Source organism: Chrysochloris asiatica, unplaced genomic scaffold (genome assembly GCF_000296735.1).
Source record: "Chrysochloris asiatica unplaced genomic scaffold, ChrAsi1.0 scaffold00039, whole genome shotgun sequence".
NCBI classification, from domain to species: Eukaryota; Metazoa; Chordata; class Mammalia; order Afrosoricida; family Chrysochloridae; genus Chrysochloris; species Chrysochloris asiatica.
In genome coordinates this window covers 7319212-7338850 of record NW_006408557.1, presented here as the reverse complement: position 1 = coordinate 7338850, position 19639 = coordinate 7319212, and the positions used below count along the sequence as shown (strand labels likewise).

At 40.7% G+C, this 19639-nt stretch overlaps 2 protein-coding genes across 3 annotated transcripts in view; one reads left to right on the top strand and one right to left on the bottom strand.

Annotated features, from left to right (window-relative positions):
- DZANK1 (double zinc ribbon and ankyrin repeat domains 1) overlaps nucleotides 1–8474 on the top strand; it is a 115073-nt gene extending 106599 nt beyond the window's left edge. The window contains exons 19-20 of the mRNA XM_006860637.1: nucleotides 7849–7923; nucleotides 8309–8474. Coding sequence (XP_006860699.1) covers nucleotides 7849–7923; nucleotides 8309–8474 — 241 coding nt within the window. The remainder of the gene's footprint in view (nucleotides 1–7848; nucleotides 7924–8308) is intronic.
- Nucleotides 8475–14726: 6252 nt separating this feature from the next.
- The window catches only part of ZNF133 (zinc finger protein 133), an 11213-nt gene continuing 6300 nt past the window's right edge, over nucleotides 14727–19639 (bottom strand). Inside the window, exon 4 of one of the 2 annotated variants that reach the window (XM_006860636.1) lies at nucleotides 14727–16451. In XM_006860636.1, coding sequence (XP_006860698.1) covers nucleotides 14727–16451 — 1725 coding nt within the window. Of the gene's footprint in view, nucleotides 16460–19639 lie in introns of both variants that reach the window. The other variant, XM_006860635.1, reaches the window with a different exon arrangement.

The following is a 19639-nucleotide window of genomic DNA, read 5'->3' as shown; positions in this document are numbered from 1 at the left end:
TAGACAGATTGGATACTACTCAGCGGAGATTCTACATTCCTCCATGGCCTATGAATCTAGCTTCCCTCTTGAAAGCCAGTCACTTCTTGCCTTTGTAGCCTCCCCATTTTGGGTAGCCAATGTCCAAGTTGCCCATCCCTGTCTACTCTGTGTATGGAGGGGGTGGGAATGATCCTTGCCGTAAGGATTTGTTCCCTCCTTTGAGCTACTGCATCCATAGGTGTAGGTCAAGTTCATCAAATTGCATTGGATTACGCTTTTTCCCTCTTCTTTCTTCTTCTGGTTGCGCTCTGATGGCCGTTTGGTTTTAATTGGAAACTGTCTCTTTAAATTTCAAGGAGATCTATGTGCATGCGTAGTAGAACCCTCCGAGGGTGGGGCTCAGGTGCCCACCAGCTCAGGCACCCTTATAGTCACCAGAATGGAGGTGCGCAGATAGCCAGGGACCAATGAACAGCTACCAAAAGAAAATACTGTCCACACCTTTATCTCTGCGGTTCTGCCAGGCATCTGTGGCCGCTCAAACCCTTCCCCCGCTTGGTCTCACCCAAGATGGCGGCTCCTGAAGCAGCTGAGCGTCCTGGACTGGAAAGTAATGGATTTCTTGCTTCTTCCACAAATTCCCCCAACTGTAAGTCTTCCAACCTTCTAAATATTCCTTTATATGTGGTTCAGAGTTCTGGGACCATCCCCTGAACCTGCTTGGTCCAGTATTCTATATTGTTGGTGGAGCTCTTTACTACACTTACACTCGATCTGCCATCTTGTTTGTTCTGAAGCCATTGTTTCTTGACACTTCTAGATATATACATTTCTGAAGCTGTTGTTGCCATCTCTCTAACCTTTGCTTGAAACATTCCATACTCTGATTTATACCATATCAAAATGCTTGTTTTGGCATTTCCATCCTCAAGGCTATGTATGAAACTGTGTTCCTTTGAAATGTTTTTGAGTTTGGGGAACAAAAAGAAGTTTGCAGGGGCAAACAGAATCAGAGCTGTAGGGTGGACTGGGTAAGGTTTCCCAAAGAAATTTTCATAGGCTGCCCTACCCTAGAAATATGAATAGGTGCATTGTCATGGAAAAAAATTCCTCTGCCCAAAAAAAATGAAACAGTCACCATAACCTTCTGAGCTGACCTTTCTGCCTTGCATTTAACTGGCCCAGTAGATCCCCTAGGAAGCCACTGTTATGATTGGACCTTGCTCTTTGGATCATATTAGTAAATCCAAGACTTGTTTCAGATTATGATTTGTTTCATGAAATCCCATATTATTAGGCTGTTTTTTTTTTGTTGTTTTTTTTTAACTGTTTATTGTGAATTGAGTGAAGGTTTACAGACTAGATCATTAGTTTTATATTCAACAAATCATATACTTCGTTTCATCTCATTGATTACAATCCTCTCCATACAACAACAATTATCCTACTTCCTCCCTCTGGTTCTGATTTCCAATACACTCACCTTCCTATCATTTCTCAACTTTATCCTTAAATAAATGTTGCCCTTTTGATTTTGAATGATTGACCATTCCATGGTGAGCATACCTTACTAGTGTTCTAGATACTTATCTACTGCTTGGCTGAAAATTGATCCTTGAGAGTGAGTTCCTTTCCAGACTTGATGAGTGGTTGAGGGCCAGAGTCTCAGGTTCCTTCCATCTTTTTTGTTTTAATTATTTTGAGTATAGTTTCACATTTTCTCCTACTCTCTCCAGGACTTTCTAATGTGATCCTTTTCAGAGCAGTTGGTAGTGGTATCCGGGTATCATCTAGTTCGTTTGGTCTCAGAATCATGGAGATCACTACTCACATGTTCCATTAGACTGTTGGACTAATGGATTCCATGCATCTTCAGTTCTCATCACTTCTTTCTTCATCACATGGGGACCATGGTGTACCCGGAGACTATGATCCTGAGTCCCTAGACACAACAACTCGTTGCCTAAGATGTTTGATAGTATCTTAGAAGTTTGCATCATTTTGCCACTGTATGCACCACCACATTCATAGGTGTGTTATCAGAAAAGGTAAATAGCCAAGTACAAATATCCTCTTTCAAACTCTATATATTTGTGAGTATACTCCATTCTTTCTCCCATACTCATTCTATGTCTCTGTCCATGTATCTACCCACAGAACTCTGTTGTTCTAAGGTTGTATATATATTACTATTTACCTCTGTCCCCTTTGTTGTTGTTGTTAAGTGCAGTCAAGTCAGTTCCGACCTATAGTAACCCTGTATAGGGTTTCCGAGGAACAGCTAGTGAGCTTGAACCACCAACTTTATAGTTCAAACCAATTTTGCAGTTCAGCACATTAACCCACAGTGCCACAACAGAACTCCTCTATCCCCTTTGTTGTTGTTGTTAGGTACCATCAAGTTGGTACCAACTCATAGCTACCCTGTGCACAACAGAACAAAACACTGTCCAGTCCTGGGCCAACCTCACAATTGTTGCCACGCTTGAGTCCATTGATGCTGCCATTTTTCCAATTTAGCCCTTGCATACTTCCCTGTGTCTTCACCTGTCTTTATCATTCTTCTGCCAACCTTGCTCTTCTTATATATTGCCCTCCCCATTATCCCAGTTAACATGTGTCTACTCTCTAGCCAATTACTCTCCATTCCCTTCCACCCCTGGTAACCATCAAAGAATGTTTCTGTTAGCATGAAAATCTTTTCTTTTGTTTTTATGATAGTGGTCTCTTAAAATATTTGTCCTTTTGTGACTGACTGATTTCACTCAGCATAATGTTCTCTAGGTTCATTCATGTTATGAGACGTTTCACAGATCATTATACTTCATTGTTGCCATTGTGCGTATGTCCCAGTGTTTGTTTATCCACTCTTCCATTGATGGGCATGTAGGCTGTCTCCATCTTTTTGCTGTTGTGAATAGTGCTGCGATGAACATCGATGTGCATGTATCTACTTGTGGATATTTCTTGTGAATATATACCACTGGGTCATACAGTAGTACTATTTCCAACTTTATGAGGAAGTGCCATACCATTTTCCAGAGTGGTTGAAGCATTTTATAGTCCCACCAACAATGTAGGAGAGTCCCAGTCTCTCCACACCCTCACCAGCATTTGTTGTTTTCTGAACGTTTTGAATTTTTTTTTTGAACTTTGTTATTAATGCTGGTGTGAGATGACATCTCACCCTGGTGTGGCATTATACAATAAAGCAGCAATGGACTGCAAGGTCAGCTGTTCAAACTCACTACCTTCTCAAAAAACCCTACAGAGGGTCACTATGGGTCAGAACCAACTCAATGACACTTAACAACAATGACAACAATAGCTAATGATCATGACCATTTCTTCATATGTTTTCTTGGCTGCCTGAATGTCCTCCTGGTGAAGTGTCTGCTCCTGTCCTATGCCCATTTTTAAAATGGGTTGTCTTTTTCTCATAGAAGTATTGAATTTTTCCATAAATTTTATGTATTAGTCCCTTGTCTGATATGTTGTTGCAAACTATTTTTTTTCAGTCTGTGGGCTCCCATTTTACTCTTTTGGTGCAATCTTTTGATGCACATCAGTGTCTAATTTTAAGGAGGTGTCAGTTACCTATTTTGTCTTCTCTTTGTGTGTTTTTAGTAATGTTTGTGTATTTGTGCCATGTATTAGAGTCACTAAGTTTGTCCCTAGTTTCTCAGTGATGATCTTTATATTTCTAAGTTTTTAATTTAGGTCTTTAATCCATGTTTATGTATATGCTGTGAGTTATGGGTCTTGTTTGTTCTTCTGCAAATGGTTTTCCAGTTTTCCCCATACCATTTGTTGAAGAAAGATCATCTCTTCCCCCATTTAATGTGTTTTGGTCCTTTGTCAAATATCAACTGATTGTATGTGGATTAATTTACTTCTAGGTTCTCAATTCTGTTCCATTGATCTATGTATCTTTCATTATACCGGTACCAGACTGTTTTGACTACTGTGGCTGTGTAGTAGGTTTTGAGATTAGGAGGTGAGAGGCTCTTAATGTGTTCTTTTTCAGTGCTTTGCTTATCTAGGGTCTCTTTCCTTCCATATAAAGTTGCAGTTTAGTTGGAGAACAACTCTTAATAGTATTCTGTTATTATTCTTTTGATTTCGTTTGGTTCTGTTGTGACATCACCCATGTGGTTTCTAATGCATGTTATTTGTGTCCACTCCCTCTTTTCTTTTGTTAGTTTTGCCAATGATTTGTCAATTTTATTAATCTTTTCAAAGAACCAGCTTCTTGTCCTGCTAATTCTTTCTATAGCTTTTCTGTTTTCCAACTCAGTTATTTCTGCTCCTATCTTTATTATTTCCTTTCTTTTGGTGACTGTAGGTTCCCTCTGCTGGCCTGCTTCTAATTGTTGGAGATGCTGCATTAATGTGTTAATTTTGGTTCTTTCCTCTTTTTTGATGTGCACATTTGTCAGAATAAATTGTCCTCACAGCACTGCTTTCGCTATGTCCCAAAGATTTTGGTATGTTGTGTTTTCATTCTCGTTTGTTTCTAGGAACTTTGTGAATTCACGTTTAATTTTTTCTTTTACCCAGTCACTTTTCAGCAGGGTGTTGTTCAGTTTCCACATATTTGACTTTATTTCCTTGGTCTTCTTATTGTTGATTTCTAGTTTTATAGCATTGTTGTCTGAGAAGATGCTTTGTAGAATTTTGATGTTTGTAAATGTATGGAGGCTTGCTTTGTGACCTAACACATGGTCAATTCTGGAAAATGTTCCATGCGCACTGGAGTAGAATGTATATTATGCTGTTGTTAGGTTGAATTGCTCTGTATACATCTATGAGGTCAAGTTGGTTGATTGTGTTGTTTAGTTCCTCTGTAACTTTGTTAAGTTTCTTTCTGGTTGTTCTGTCCCTTTTTGAAAGTGGCATATTAAAATCTCCCACTATAATTGTTGATTTATCTATTTTTTTCTTCAATTCTAGTAAAATTTGCTTCATGTATCTTGATGCTCTTTCATTGGGAACGTAGATATTTATTATGGTTATGTCATCTTGCTCAATTGACCCTTTGATCATGAGATAGTGTCCTTCTTTGTCTCTTATGCTGGTTTTTATCTTAAAGTTTACTTTGTCAGAGATTAGTATTGCCACTCCTGCTTGTTTATTATTGCAGTTAGCTTGTTATATTTTTTTCCATCCTTTAATTTTTAGTCTGTTTTTGTCTTTGTGTATCAGGTGTGTCTCTTGCAGGCAATATATTGAAGGTTCTTGTTTTCTTATCCATTCTGCCATTCTCTGTCTCTTCACTGGTGCATTCAGTCCATTAAAATTCAATGTAATTATTGATAGGTACAAATTAATTGCTGCCATTATGTTACTTTTTTGGTAGTACTGTTCGTTCTTTTGTTCTGCATGCCTTCTTGTGTTGGGTTTGTATTTTTTGTACATTTTCTTGTCGGTTTCTTCTTACTATACATGTGTCCTTGTTCTGTTTGGAAGTTCATTTTCATAGTAAGTTGTGGAAGTATTAACTTTCTTTGGGGTTACCTTATAGTCTACTAAATTTTCTCTCCATTTAAGAGAATCTATTGTATCCTGTAATCTACCTGACATCTTCACCACTTGGATCTCTGTTGCTACATTTATCCCTTATTTGACATTGATATAATTTTGATCTTTGGTTGACCTCCCAGCTCCTTTGAGTTTGTTGTTGTAGTGTTGTTCTGTTCTGGACTCTTCTCTCTGTTGACTGAGTTCCAAGTGGTGTTGCCATGCCTGTCAATCTCTGGTTGTTGTCTGTTCTTGTTGGTTTTCAGTCAACAGAACTCCCTTTAGGATGTTTTGAAGTGCTGGATTGGTTTTGATAAAATTTCTCAGATTCTGTTTATCGTAGAATGTTTTGATTGCACCATCATATTACATTGATAGTTTTGTTGGATAGACGATTCTTGGTTGACCTTTTTTTTCTTGTTGGGTTTTGTATATGCCTTCCCATTGCCTTCTTGCCTGCATTGTTTGTTCTGAATAGTCAGAGCTTAATCTGATTTGCTTGCCTTTATTAGTGACACTTCTCTTCTCCCTGGCCGCTTTTAGTATTTGTTCCTTGTCTTTGATTTTGGGAAGCTAGATTATTATATGTCTTGGTGACTTTTCTTTTGGGGTATATCCTTCCTGGGGTACATTTGGCTTCTTAAATGTTTATCTTCTCATCTTTCAAGATGTTAGGGAAATTTTCTTCCAGAAGCTCTTCAACTATCTCCTCTGTGGACTTCTCTGATTCTTCCTGTTCCAGAATGCCAATAATTCTTAAGTTGTTTTTCTTCATGTTATCCAGCATGAATCTTCAACTCTCTTCAGATTTTTTTTATCCATTTTTCAGCTTGCTCTTCTATTTTAGCAGTATTGAGAGATTTGTCTTCCAGCTCACTAGTTCTGGCTTCCATCTCTTCTTGTTCTGCTCCTTTCAGTGTATTGTCCATTTCTGGTATTTGATTATTAATCATCTGGACCTCTTTTTGCAAGTTTCAAATTGTTTCCAATGCTGTATCAATCTTATTTGATTGCTCTTGTACTACTTTCCTGACTTCTTCCTTGTTTTCCTCCACCCCTTTTTGGAGCATTTGAATTTGTTTCCATATCATTCTTCTGAATTCTTTCTCAGACATATCTATCTAAAACCTGCTCTTCATCTTCTAGGAAGCCTTTGTCTGTCTCCAGCTCATTTGTCTCAGCTACTCTCTTCTGTTTCTGGATGTGTTTTGATATCTTTTGTTGTTTTTTGTTTGTCATTTTCCAATAATTATGTGGTTTTTTTCATGCTTAAGTGGATGTTTGTTGTTGTGTTATTAAGCTTACTCGGTGTCTCCTGGTGGATATCATCAGGAGATAGGCTTCCCTTTTCACATGTAATGTTTAGCGCTGTTGTTGGATCTTGTCTTAATGGTTGAATATTATGGGGTATGCTTGTAGCTTGGCTAATGGCCATGATTACTGTCACTTCTTGGGTAATATAGGGAGAAAAATCTCCCACCTTTAGGAAAAATGTGTGGTCAAAAGGTCCAAAAGTAGAAGCAATATAGAAGCAGAGACAAGAACCTCCCTGTTTTTTTTTAGGTCAGATGCTCTCTGCTTATCTGTCTATAGTCCCGCCCTCTGCCTTCTGCCCTGGCTGTATGGCTGCAGAGGGACTCCCATGTGATGGGGCTGTTTCTTTCTATGTCATGGGAAAGCTGTGGTCTCAATGCTGGACCTTTTTGGGGTGTGTGCACCCACCCACCCACCCACTTGAAGGCATCTGGGCTGGGCAAAGAAGGCACAACAGGGAAGGGGAGGAATAAACATGTAAAATGCCTCCATGACTCCTTTTGCAACTGTCACTTCCCTGTTTTTAGGGCAGGTGCCAGTCTGTCTGTAGTCCCGTCCTCTGACTTCCTGCCTGTTGGGATGGCTGCGGAGGGAGTCCCATGCTGATTTTCAAAATGCAGTGTTTTCCTTTGTACTGTGATTTTTCCTATTGCATTTGTGGAAAACTGACACCCAGACCCCTGTGATAGATCCAGAACTCTGGTGTAATTCCATGAAAGCCACATCCATGGGATCTCAGCCCCACACCCACAGAGCCTGCCCTACCTGACTGCTCTGCCACCGCCAACCGGAAGTCTGTAGGATTTCTCACATTTAAGAATACATGTTTATAACTTTTTTTTACTTTCTGTCTAATCTCAAAGCTGACCCACAGTCACTGTATACTGGGGGAGACTGAAGATGTTTTCCAAGTTAGTTCAGTAGGTCAGTAGGTGAAACTAAGTCCCTTTTGGTCCCATGCTTCCTCTCCAATTTTCTGATGATGCTTCTGAAGGATTTAGCAAAAAAATGATTTTTCTTTCCCCTAAACAGGCTCAGAAATACAGCTCTCCATGAAGCAACTCTGCTTGGCCTGGAAGGAAGGAAGTGTATCGCTGCTTTATTGGGGTATGATCCCTGACTTCCAGGGCACATTTAAGATCACAGTGAGCTCTGATGATTGATCCCTGTGACACAGTCTACCATTCCACCATAATTTGTGGGACACTAAGGGCTTTCAGAAAAATCACTGATAATGTAACACTTATTCAGCACACTCAGTTGTAGCCTTTTGTGCAAAGAGAAGGTTGATGATGAATCATTTAAAACCACAGAGCCCTCAAAAAGCCTCAGGATAGAAGCACCCCTGAAAACTAAAGTCACGGTGGCCTCCTGGGGACAGTTTTGGGAGATGGGTCCAGGAAGTGCCCAGACTGACCTCCATGTTAGGGAAGAGTCTGACCCTCACGGTCAAGTACCTGAGTCTTTCAGCTCATGACCATTTCCTTCACAGATGTAATGCAAACATCCAAAAGAAGAACTTGAAAGGCCAGACAGCATATGACCTGGCTCTGGAAGTAGGGGATGACCTCATCACCTCACTTTTTGCTGTTAGGATTGGCCGAGGGCTCCTGGATCACCTCACCCAACCCAGGAGCCTCAGCCTGGATGACTGTTAGAAAGGTCATCCAGCTTGGACTTTCCTTTATTTATTTCTGAAACATATCTTTGCTGCTTGGGAATTGAATGAAGTTCAGGGAAATTAATGCGTTTTTTTTTTTTTTTTAAATGATAAGACAAAAAAATGGTGAGACAATAAGAACCACCAATCTTGCATGAACATTTCCCAGTATACTTTGGAGTCTGATGAACTCAGTGCATGCTTTTAAATGGTTTATTGTGTGTTGTTAATTTTAAAAATAGTGTTCTTTTTATGTTTTATTTTTCAACAGAGAATAATAATTATGTATCATTAAAGCTGAAAGGTATAAACTATTACATAGTGAAAAGTTTCCTTCACTCCTATCCCATAGCCATCTAATTCCTCTCCTCTGAGGCCACCAATCATACCAGTACCATCTGTGTCTTTCCAGATGGAATACAGGAGTATGTAGCATATACATACATACAGAATACACATATTCTTTAACCTCTTTTATCATAAATAGCAACAAACCAGCACGGTTCTGCATCTTGTTCTTTTTGCTTAATATATGTTGTAAGTGGTTCTAAATGAGTACATAAAAAGTAATCTCTTTTTGTTGATCCTTTTTGTTTTGTTTTGTTTTTTATATTACATTAATCAATATTCTTATTTGTTATGGTTTGCTTTTTGGTTAACACATCACCTTTGAATAAACCATATGCAGGAATATGTAATTTTGGCTTTTCAGATCTTTATTTCATTCTTTGGGTGGTAACACTATAGTTGTGAAGTCCCTAAACTGTTTCCATTATTGGATATAAGTAAATCACATATGGGACTTTAGAACAATAAATAATATTCTTGGTTGTGGCAGTTAATACTGCTATTAACTGTACCTCATTACCCAGATGTGGTGGCTGTCAGTAGGGACAGAGTTGATGCCAAGTTAAGTAGATAGCCACCTCTGGGATTTTTTTTCCTGAAGAAGAAAGGGAGCCTGCATCTGCCTCTGTAGGAAGGGAGACCACAGTGTTGAGAGAGGCCAGAGCATCATGATCATCTGGCTTAATGTCTATGATTACTTTCACTCTGGCGATTTAGTGAAGCTGGATTTACCCTCCCCAGAATTCTTTTTTTGTGTGGTTCATGAAAGAAACTGTGAGATTTGAAGGTGGGGTGAAGACATTCCATCATATGCTCAAAATGGGTGCAAGATATCTGCTGTGACATATACACCACAGATTCTGAAATTGTGGGCCAGGGATGGGGTCCGGAATTTAAGACAATCTCCCACAGACCTCAGAGAAGGCCCTGTAGACTTGTTCGTTCCACAAACAATCCTTTCAGGGATCTTGGGGGTAGTTTTCATAACCTGAGTGCAGGAACCATGTCTTCAATGTTTCCTGGGTTTTCCATATTTACTGGTGAAGTATCCTACCCTCTGTACCCAAGAGGCCTTCTAGTGCTTGCTTGCCAGACAGGAATCCATACTGCAGGCCCCCTGACACCTCGCTTTAGAATTATTCCCTTTCTCTACCACCCATAGTCTGTGCAAATCACTGGTCTTGAATTTTACTCCTTTAGATTAGACAACACCAAGATCAAACTTCATTTAAAATTAGATAAAACCTAATGGTAGCATAATATTTAAGATGTAAGAACATAGGGTGGGTCCTCAGATGAGGCAGACAAACCCTGAAGTTACTAGTGGCTAGAGACTATGCTCATCGAACTTCCAAGAGCACAGCCTCCGGTCCTTCTTCCAAGGGGGATATGGCATGTTCCTCTGCATCTGCCAGGGTCTGTTCCTGACCCTCAATGTGGAGAAAGTGCACGAAGAAATCAGTGAGAGCTAGAGGAAGTGCAGCCCTACTACAGCCAACACCCACAGGTGAGCCAGCATCTGCATGTCAAGGAGAGCAGCAGAAACCCTGGCCTTTGAACCCTCCTCCACAAGCTCAACTCAAGCCCTGTGGTCAGTGCTATGCTACAATACTTGTGGACCTCACCAAAGGACATACACAGGATCAAACTGACTATAGCTGTGGGAAGAGAAAATGGAGAAGCTCAATATCATCAGCTGTCCATTGCTTATATGCAGGTTCAGATTGAAGAAGAAGAAAATTAAAACAAGTCCACAAGGGTCAAAATATGACCTTGAATATATCTCACCTGTATTCAGAGACCATCTCAACAGATTTGATGCACTAATGACCGAAGACCAGAGGAGTTGTAGGATGGCAAAGCAAATTGTCATAAAAAAGACGGGGGCGGGGGGAGAATCAAAATAGATGTCAGAATAGGTTACGCAAAGGAAGAAAGGCCATGGGACAAAGAAGAGGCATTTGCAAAGCTAAGAAATGCCAAAGATTGCCAGAAGTCACTAGAAACTAGAATAAAGGCACAGAACAGTTTTTCTCTCAAAACATCAGAAGGAATCAACTGTCAATACCCCGATTTGGACATCTAGCCACCAGAACGTGAAAGGCAAATGGTGGCAGATGGTAGATGGTGGCCTCTTCTTTTGCGAAGGTCTTAGAGTGAGCTGATGCAGAACAATGTCCCAGCTGACGCATGATGAACACTTCAGACGTGCCATGTGGGCAGAAAACACCTACTGGTAAGATAAAAGCTCAAGTGAGGATATGGATGTTGTTAAGTGGAATTCTATCCAGTGAGAGCCACAAGTGAGTAGGATTAACCTCTATGGCAAAGGGTAGGAGTCACAGACTAGTATAGGCAGTATGGAGGTACCCTCACTATGTGGACATAATCAGACCCAGTATTAATACCATCATTAGACAATAGGAAATGAGTACTATATGATCAAATACAGTGCACTCTCATTAAAGACATACTAGCTGTACTCATCCCAATGAAAAATTGTCACACTACTTTTCTTGTTGAAAAATTGCTTTTAGTGTCAAGTGAAAGACACTCTTGCCCTGCAAAGTTTAAGAAAGTCAACATTATTTGCACAATGCTAAAACCATATGCAATTCATGTATGACTTTCCCTGGCTTCACAAAGGGGAAAGGGAATCAAACTCAAAATCAGCCCCAGTTTTGTTTGTTGGTTGGCTTTTTTAATCTTGGTTTCCCTTGCACTATAATACAGAGTAGACACTGGAGAGGGAGAGAAAGGAATAGTCAGAAACATCACACTAGAAGGCTTGTAAGTCCGTCTTCTGCCTATGACTGATTGGAATACCTAAAATGGGGCTACAGTGTACCCAGTGAACAAGACTTCTTGCAGAGCCTTTGCAATACATAAAACTATAGGTAGAAAACGGAACCACATCCAGCTCTCCAGAGATGAGAAATCTCCACTTGAAAGGATGAGCAGACCATCCTGGAGAAGCTAGAAGAATAAAAGATACCTCTTGAAAGAAAGGCCTGCAGGGACAATGGAGGCAGATGGGCTGTTACTACAAGAACAAACAAATCGCTTCCCTAGGAAACATCAATGCAAGTGGCCATGTCCTCTCAACGCAACCCCCCTTCCAAGACTAAGACTCAATGGAAATGCACGCTCTGATTGGTGACCACACACATCACCGGTGGTGGGGGGAATGGGGTAAAAGCAGCAATGAAGCGGCAAGCTAAGCCCTACAATGTTCAGTGGACTTCTGTGGACCCAGTTGGGGACCTGGATGGCAAGCAGTGTGAGGAGACCTGGGGACTCTTGGGCCCAGAGTCAGTGGCATGGCCACAGAGGACTCGAGAGGAGTGGAGCTACCGGCTGAGGGGAAGAGAGGGCATGTGCACAGGAGCGCCCACACTTGCAGATGATACCCACGTGACCTGGACCGGATGACTGGATGATTGGAGCTCAACCAGGAGAAGATAGAAGAGGGGGGAAAAAAAGAGTGAGCTGATACAATCTGATGAACTTGACCTATACCTGTGGCGCAATAACTCAAAAGAAGGAACAAATCCTTACAGCAAGAATCATTCTCACCCCCTCCACACACAGAGTGGACAGAGAAGGGCAGCTTGGACATTGGATACTCAAATGGGGAGAGGGGGACTACAAAGGCAAGAAGTGACTGGCTTACAAGCTTTCAAGGGGGTACCTAGTGCTAGGGAGCATGGAGGAAGGCAGAATCTCCAGTGGGTACTATTCAATCTGTCTGGGCGGAGCAGATGAAAGGAAATACGGATGGGTAACTCGTGATACTGAAGTGAATAATGCTTATCAGGACGGATTATGAGGGTTGGAAATGCAAAGGTAGACGTTTTGTAACAAGGAAGGGAGTGATTAATTCTACAGGCTAGGAGCGGAGGTATCTGGGACCATCAACGGAGAAGAGCTGAGAGCGGGACCCTTCCCAGAGAAACAGAGATGCCTGAGATGGAGACAGAGACGATGATGTGGAGTAATGAAGCAGCTGGGGACTTTGGATCCAGAGAGGGAAAGGGACTGTGGACCGAAAACTGGGGGTGTGGGGGGGTGTAGGGGGCGGGCTTCTAGGATATACCCTTTCGTTGGTTGATGATGCATGGAGGGGATTGGAACCATGGCAATGAGATGATATACGATGGAATGAATGTAAAACTATAGTTCTCCCATGTAAACTACCATATAATTCACAATAAAAAATCAAAAAAAAAAAAAAAAATCAGCCCCAGGCTGATTTCTTTGAAGCAGAGGTCAGACATGCTTCCACCCTACAACCTTCTTTACCCTATTCTAACACCAACAATCCCTCCCATAGCACTCTCTGATTCACAGCTGGGTTTGATGATCCATTGCATTAACCACACAGAACTCATAACAATACTCAGGATTCTGGAATGCTGTTCAGAATTCCACCTATGGTCTTATGCAATGCAGAGGCTCCTCAGGAAGTCTCCTTCGCTGGGCACGTTGTAGTCCCATTTTAGGTAGTCCAATCAGTTATAGACAGAAGACAGACTTACAAGCTTTCTATGGTGACCTTTCTGGCTATTCCTTTCTCTCCCCCTCAAATGACTATTTTATAATGGTATGCAAGGGGAAAAGTTATCTTTTTCTTGATTCAGTGCTCTCTTGGTTGCTTATTAACTGATTTCCAGATTGTGACATCGTTAGCTGTAGCAGTTGCTGCTTGTGGTTTTTTGTTTTGTTTTCAATGCCTCTTTGAGGATACAAGATCTTGGAACTCTGCCATCTTGCTCTGCTTTTGATGAAGGGCTGTTCTTATTTTGAGCCAAACCACTTTGGACTGGAACATAATAAAAGGAATATGGTGGAATACATTTGTTGTTGCTGTTAAGTGCTAACAAGTTGGTTTTGAATCATAGTAAACACTGTCTAAGGTTACTGAGGAATGACTGGTGGATTTGAGCTTCTGACATGCAGTTAAACAGGGACGCTGAGTCATAATTGAACCCACGGCACTTAACAAATATCCTTAGACTTGTTAAATGGAGTACTATTGAGTATGTGGCCTCAGATAATTTCTTGTCTTCCAAGAAATTAAATTTGTGAGTATAGGACTTAAGAGTTCATGATATACTGCTGGGAGCCTGAATCCTGTGTGGCAACCCTGCATGTCGCTGCAAGCAGCGCAGAGCATTCGGGTCACTGCCTGCGTCCTGCGTGCGTGCGCTGCCCATTGTGGTGCTGGGGGCTGGAACCAGGTACCATGTGGATGCTGCGCACCAGATGACCTTTGCTCTCAGTGCGTAAAGTCACAGACAAACATGAGTAGGTAACAGCATACATGCCACTGGATGAGTGGGAATCACAATTTTGCACAGCAAGCTTTGGGAGATGCTTTTTACTGCAGTCTTCCTTTCTTTGGAACAAGATGAGGCTGGTGCTTTGGAAAGCGTGAAAGCTGTGGTGAACTCTACTCTCCTTTATCATTAGTAATAGAAATGAATGCTGCTTTTACAGAAAAACTAGGACTCATTAACAATCCTGTTCTGAAGATGTTTGGCTGATCAAGATGACATTCAGTAAGCCATCAAAACTTAATGAACTAATGAGTAAAGAAGCATATGAGAAATACATAAAATGTATTGAGTGAAAACGGAACCCCTAAATAAACTAGTATGAAACAAAGAAAGAGTTCATTCAAAATATCTGTGCCACCCTTATGTTATTGACTTGTAAGTGAATGAGGTACAGAGTCAGGGTTACACATTTGTAAACAAGAAAAGTTTATTAAAACAAAAGGCCACAAAAGACATGGAAAAGACTTAGCGTGGTGAAAGTAAACTCAGTCCAACATCCTTTGACCAGGTAAAGAATGTATTTTTCTACTTTGACTACTTAGTCCATGCTGCCAACTTTCATTTCAAAGGGAGTGCAAGGGGATAGAAGATTGCCCTGAACAAGTCTCCAAATCAGCTTGAAGTGATGGCTTATGATAGCCAGACTTTACTCTCTTGTGTCTACTGAGGTACGCCTTCTGGTTAAAGCCTTGTCTGCATGTCCTGCCCACATAGGGCTTCTCACTGTTGTGTGCCATCTGGTGTAAGAGAAGGTGTGACTTTTGGATAAAGCCTTGACCACATTCTCTGCATACACAAAGCTTCTCTTCAGAGTGTAACCGTTTATGTGTGATGAAAGTTGACTTATTGTTAAAGCCAAGTCCACAATGCCGGCATGTATAAGGTTTCTCCCTTAAGTGTTTCCTCTTATGTCTGATGAGACCTGCCTGGTGACTGAAGCCTCTCCCACACTCCCTGCACACATAAGGCTTTTCCCCTGAATGTGTCCTCTGGTGTGCTGTCAGGTTTGACTTCTGGCTGAAACCTCGCCCACAATCTTCACACACCATGGGCTTCTCCCCTGAGTGTGTCCTCTGATGTCTGATGAGATTTGATTGCTGGCTAAAGCCTCGACCGCAATCCTTGCACACAATGGGTTTATCCCCTGAGTGTATGTTCTGGTGTCTGGTGAGGTGAGACTTTAGACTAAAGCCTCGCCCACACACTCCACACACGTAAGGTTTCTCCCCAGTGTGTGTTCTTCTGTGTGAGATGAGGGTTGAATTCTGGCTAAAGCTGTGCCCACATACCCCACACACATAAGGCTTCTCCTTTGAATGCGTCCTCTGGTGATTGACAAGAGTTGTCCTCTGCCTAAAGCATCGTCCACACTCCTTGCAAGCATAAGGCTTTTCCCCTGAATGTGTCCTCTGGTGTGAGATAAGGTTCGACCTATCACTAAAGCCTAGACCACAATCATTGCACACAATAGTCTTCTCCTCTGAATGTGTCCTCTGGTGTCTGACTACAGCTGATTTCTGACTAAAGCCTTTCCCACACTCCCTACACACATAAGGCTTTTCCCCTGAGTGTGTTCTCTGGTGTATGATGAGGTTTGACTTTTGACTAAAGCCTCTCCCACACTCACTGCACATATACGGCTTTTCACCTGAGTGTGTCCGCTCATGGATGATGAGTGTTGACTTCCGGTTAAATCCTCGCCCGCACTCCCTGCACACAATAGGTTTCTCCCCTGAGTGTGCCTTTTGGTGTCTCGCAAGGCTTTTCTTTAGACTAAAGCCCTTCTCACACACCCCACACACATACGGCTTCTCCCCTGAGTGTATCCTCTGGTGACTGAGTAGGTTTGTCATCTTGCTGAAGCCTAGTCCACACTCTCTACAGTTGACTGCTCCAAATCCTAAGACTTCTATCTTCTTCAATAATCTATCCGTTTCCTCAGGGATGTCTCTCTGAGCTGGGCTGGTCTCTATTTCCACACTTCTGATGCCATTCCTAGATTTGATTGGCTGTCTGGAGAAAGTGCCTAAAGTCCTTTTCGTTGTCCTCCCAAACATAGGTTTGGCACCTTCTCTCTCTTGACTTTTTGGTTCATCACACCAGGATATTTCATCAGATGGATGCTGCTGCTTCTTCTGTTTCTCTGGGTAGCAATCCCCTTGCTGGACTTGATTCTCAGTACATAAACAAGTGAACATCCAAGGGGGATGACTGCATAGCACATGTTGCATGTGGAATTTCTGGCTGGAGAAATCCGGAGGGCAGAAAGGACACAGCTGGATTTCTGGCTTAAGTTCTGCAGCAGAGAGAAAGGTCTAAGTCAGACTGTATCTTTGGTTAGATGGCCCAAGAAATTATGCCTTACCTGGTAGGACTTGATCCCTTTCTGCAAAATGCTCAAAACTTAAATCAAGACTTCCTTTTTATGACCTACTTTTTAATTCCATACCTACATATCAGATCTTCTATTACAATCTGGAAAACCTACTCCTACAACCTATTCTAATGATCAGATTGAAAACATGTTCTAATAAGCATTACAAACAGTTTTGGCTCTGAAATTAGGGGTAACATGCAGCCATGTTTTCCTCTGAATCCATAACCACATATCTTCTAATCCATAATCATTCACACTAATAGAAACAATGCACACAAGTATTTGCTTTCCAACCATATAATTCATGTAGAAATGTCCTTATTTCTTTCCCTATTTCGCTCTAAAGAACAAAGGGGTGGTTTGAGAAAGCAGTTATTCAATATGGAAAGTCTTTAGGGTAGGAAGCAGTATAAAATAGTGTTTAAAGAGATTACTTGTGGGAATTCTGGGAAGACAGTGGTATAAACAGACCATTGTTACAATCCTCCCTACAAATACAACAGGAAATACAACAAATAAATTGGTGATTGCTTTAAGGTGCTCTAGATCAGAGAGTAGAAGAAAGCAGCAAAGAGCTAAAAACAAACAAGAATCAACAATGAGATGCAGAGAGTAGGAAAATCACTTCCCCTATTGACCATGCTCCTTCCTCCAGTCAAGTGGGCCACTTGTGAATTAGGGAGAATTCTCTGAGAGCAATATGACAAACCTCTGTGGAGATAAGATCAGAGCATGACACCCTCCCACACATCTGGTAATTATTCAGAAGCAAACTACTTCAGGAGGTCTCTGCAGTGGAGTCTGCTGTTAACACTGTCAAAAATTCTAATGCCCCAACAGAAGTCACACGACATATAAACCAAAGAGAAATGCTGACCCATTTAAATGAATATGACAATGTAGTTGTTAGCGAAAAGCGACTGGGTAGAAGAAGAAATAAAACGTGAACTCACAAAGTTCCTAGAAACAAATGAGAACGAAAACACAACACACCAAAATATTTGGGACATGGCAAAAGTGCTGAGAGGACAATTTATTTCAATAAAAGCACACATCAAAAAAGAAGGAAGTACCAAAATTAACACATTAACACAGCATCTACAACAATTAAAAACAGACCAAAAGAGGGAACCTATAGCCACCAAAAAAGAAATAATAAAGATTAGAGAAGAAATAAATGAGATAGAAAACAGAAAAACTATAGAAAGAATCAACAGGAAAAGAAGCTGGTTCTTTGAAAGGATTAACAAATTGACAAACCACTGGCAAACTTACAATAGAAGAGGAAGAAGACATAAATGACATGCATTAGAAACCACATGGGTGATGTCACAATGGAATCAAAGGAAATCAAAAGGATAACAACAGAATACTATGAAAAGTTGTACTCCAACAAATTTGAAAACTTAGAAGAGATAGATATATTTTCAGAAAAACACAACCTACCTAAACTTACATAGAGTGAAGTAGAAAACCTGAACAGACCAATAACAAAAGAAGAAACTGATCAGGTCATCAAAAAACTCCCAACTAAAAGAAGTCCAGACCCAGATGGCTTCACTGGTGAGTTCTACCAAACCTTCAGGTAAGAGCTGTCACCAATTCCACTCAAATTATTCCAGAATATACAGGAGGATGGAAAACTTCCTAATACATTTTATGAAGCAAGTATAACCTTCATACTAAAACTAGGGAAGGATGTCACTAAGAAAGAAAATTATAGACTAATATCCCACATGTACACAGATGCAAAAATTCTCAACAAAATCCTAGCCAACAGAATCAGCAGCACATCAAAAAGAAAATACATCATGACCAAGTGGGATTCATATCAGGGATGCAAGGATGGTTCAACATCAGAAAAACAATCAAAGTAATCCACTATATAAATAAGAAAAAAGAAAAGAACCACATGTAGAAAAGGCATTTGACAAAATTCAACATCCATTCCTGATAAAAAACACTCAACAAAGTAGGCACTTAAGGGAAATTCCTCAACATAATTAAGAGCATATATACAAAACCAACAGCCTACATTACTCTCAATGGAGAGAAATTGAAAGCCTTCCCTCTACAAACAGGAACCAGACAAGGATGCCCTTTGTCACCACTCCTATTCAATATGGTGCTGGAAGTCTTAGCAGGAGCTATATGGCAAGACAGGGAAATTAAAGGCATCCAAATTGGCAAAGAGGAAGTAAAACTCTCTATTTGCAGACGATATGATGCTATACATAGAAAACCCCAAAGACTCAGTAAAAAAGCTACTAGACCTCATTAGAAGATTCAGAAGTGGCAGGATATAAGATCAACATACAAAAATCAGTTGGATTCCTCTTTACCCATAATGATAGTGCTGAAGAGGACATTAGGAAAGCAATACCATTCACAGTAGCTGCCCAAAGGATGAAAAATCTAGGAATAAATATAACCAGAGAACCAAAGGACCTATACAAAGAAAAATACAAAACACTACTATAAGAACCCAAAAGAGGCTTACAAAAATGGAAGAATATACCATGCTCCTGGATATGAAGACTTAACATTGTGAAAATGTTAATACTGCCTAAAGCAATTTACACATATAATGCAATCCGAATCCAGATTACAACGACATTCTTCAAAGAGATTGAAAAAGTTATTACGAACTTTATATGGAAAGGAAAGAGACCCAGGATAAGCAAAGCACTGCTTAAGAAGAATAAGGTTGGAAACCTCTCACTCCCTGATTTCAAAATTTATTACACGGATACAGTATTCAAAACAGCTTAGTACTGGTACAATGGAAGATATATTTATCAATGGAACAGAATTGAGAATCCAGAAATTAACCAATCCACATAAAGCCCACTGATTTTCAACAAAGTGCCTAAATATATCACATGGGGAGGTGATAGTCTCTTCAACAGATGGGGCTGGCAGAACTGGAAAGCAATATGCAAAAGACTGAAACAAAACTTTCACCTCACGCCCTATACAAAAACAAACTCAGCATGGATTAAAGATCTAACTGTGAATCCCAGAATTATGAAGGCCATCAATGAAAAAATAGGGACAAATGTGAGGACTCTAATTCAGGGCATATACAGACTACAAAAA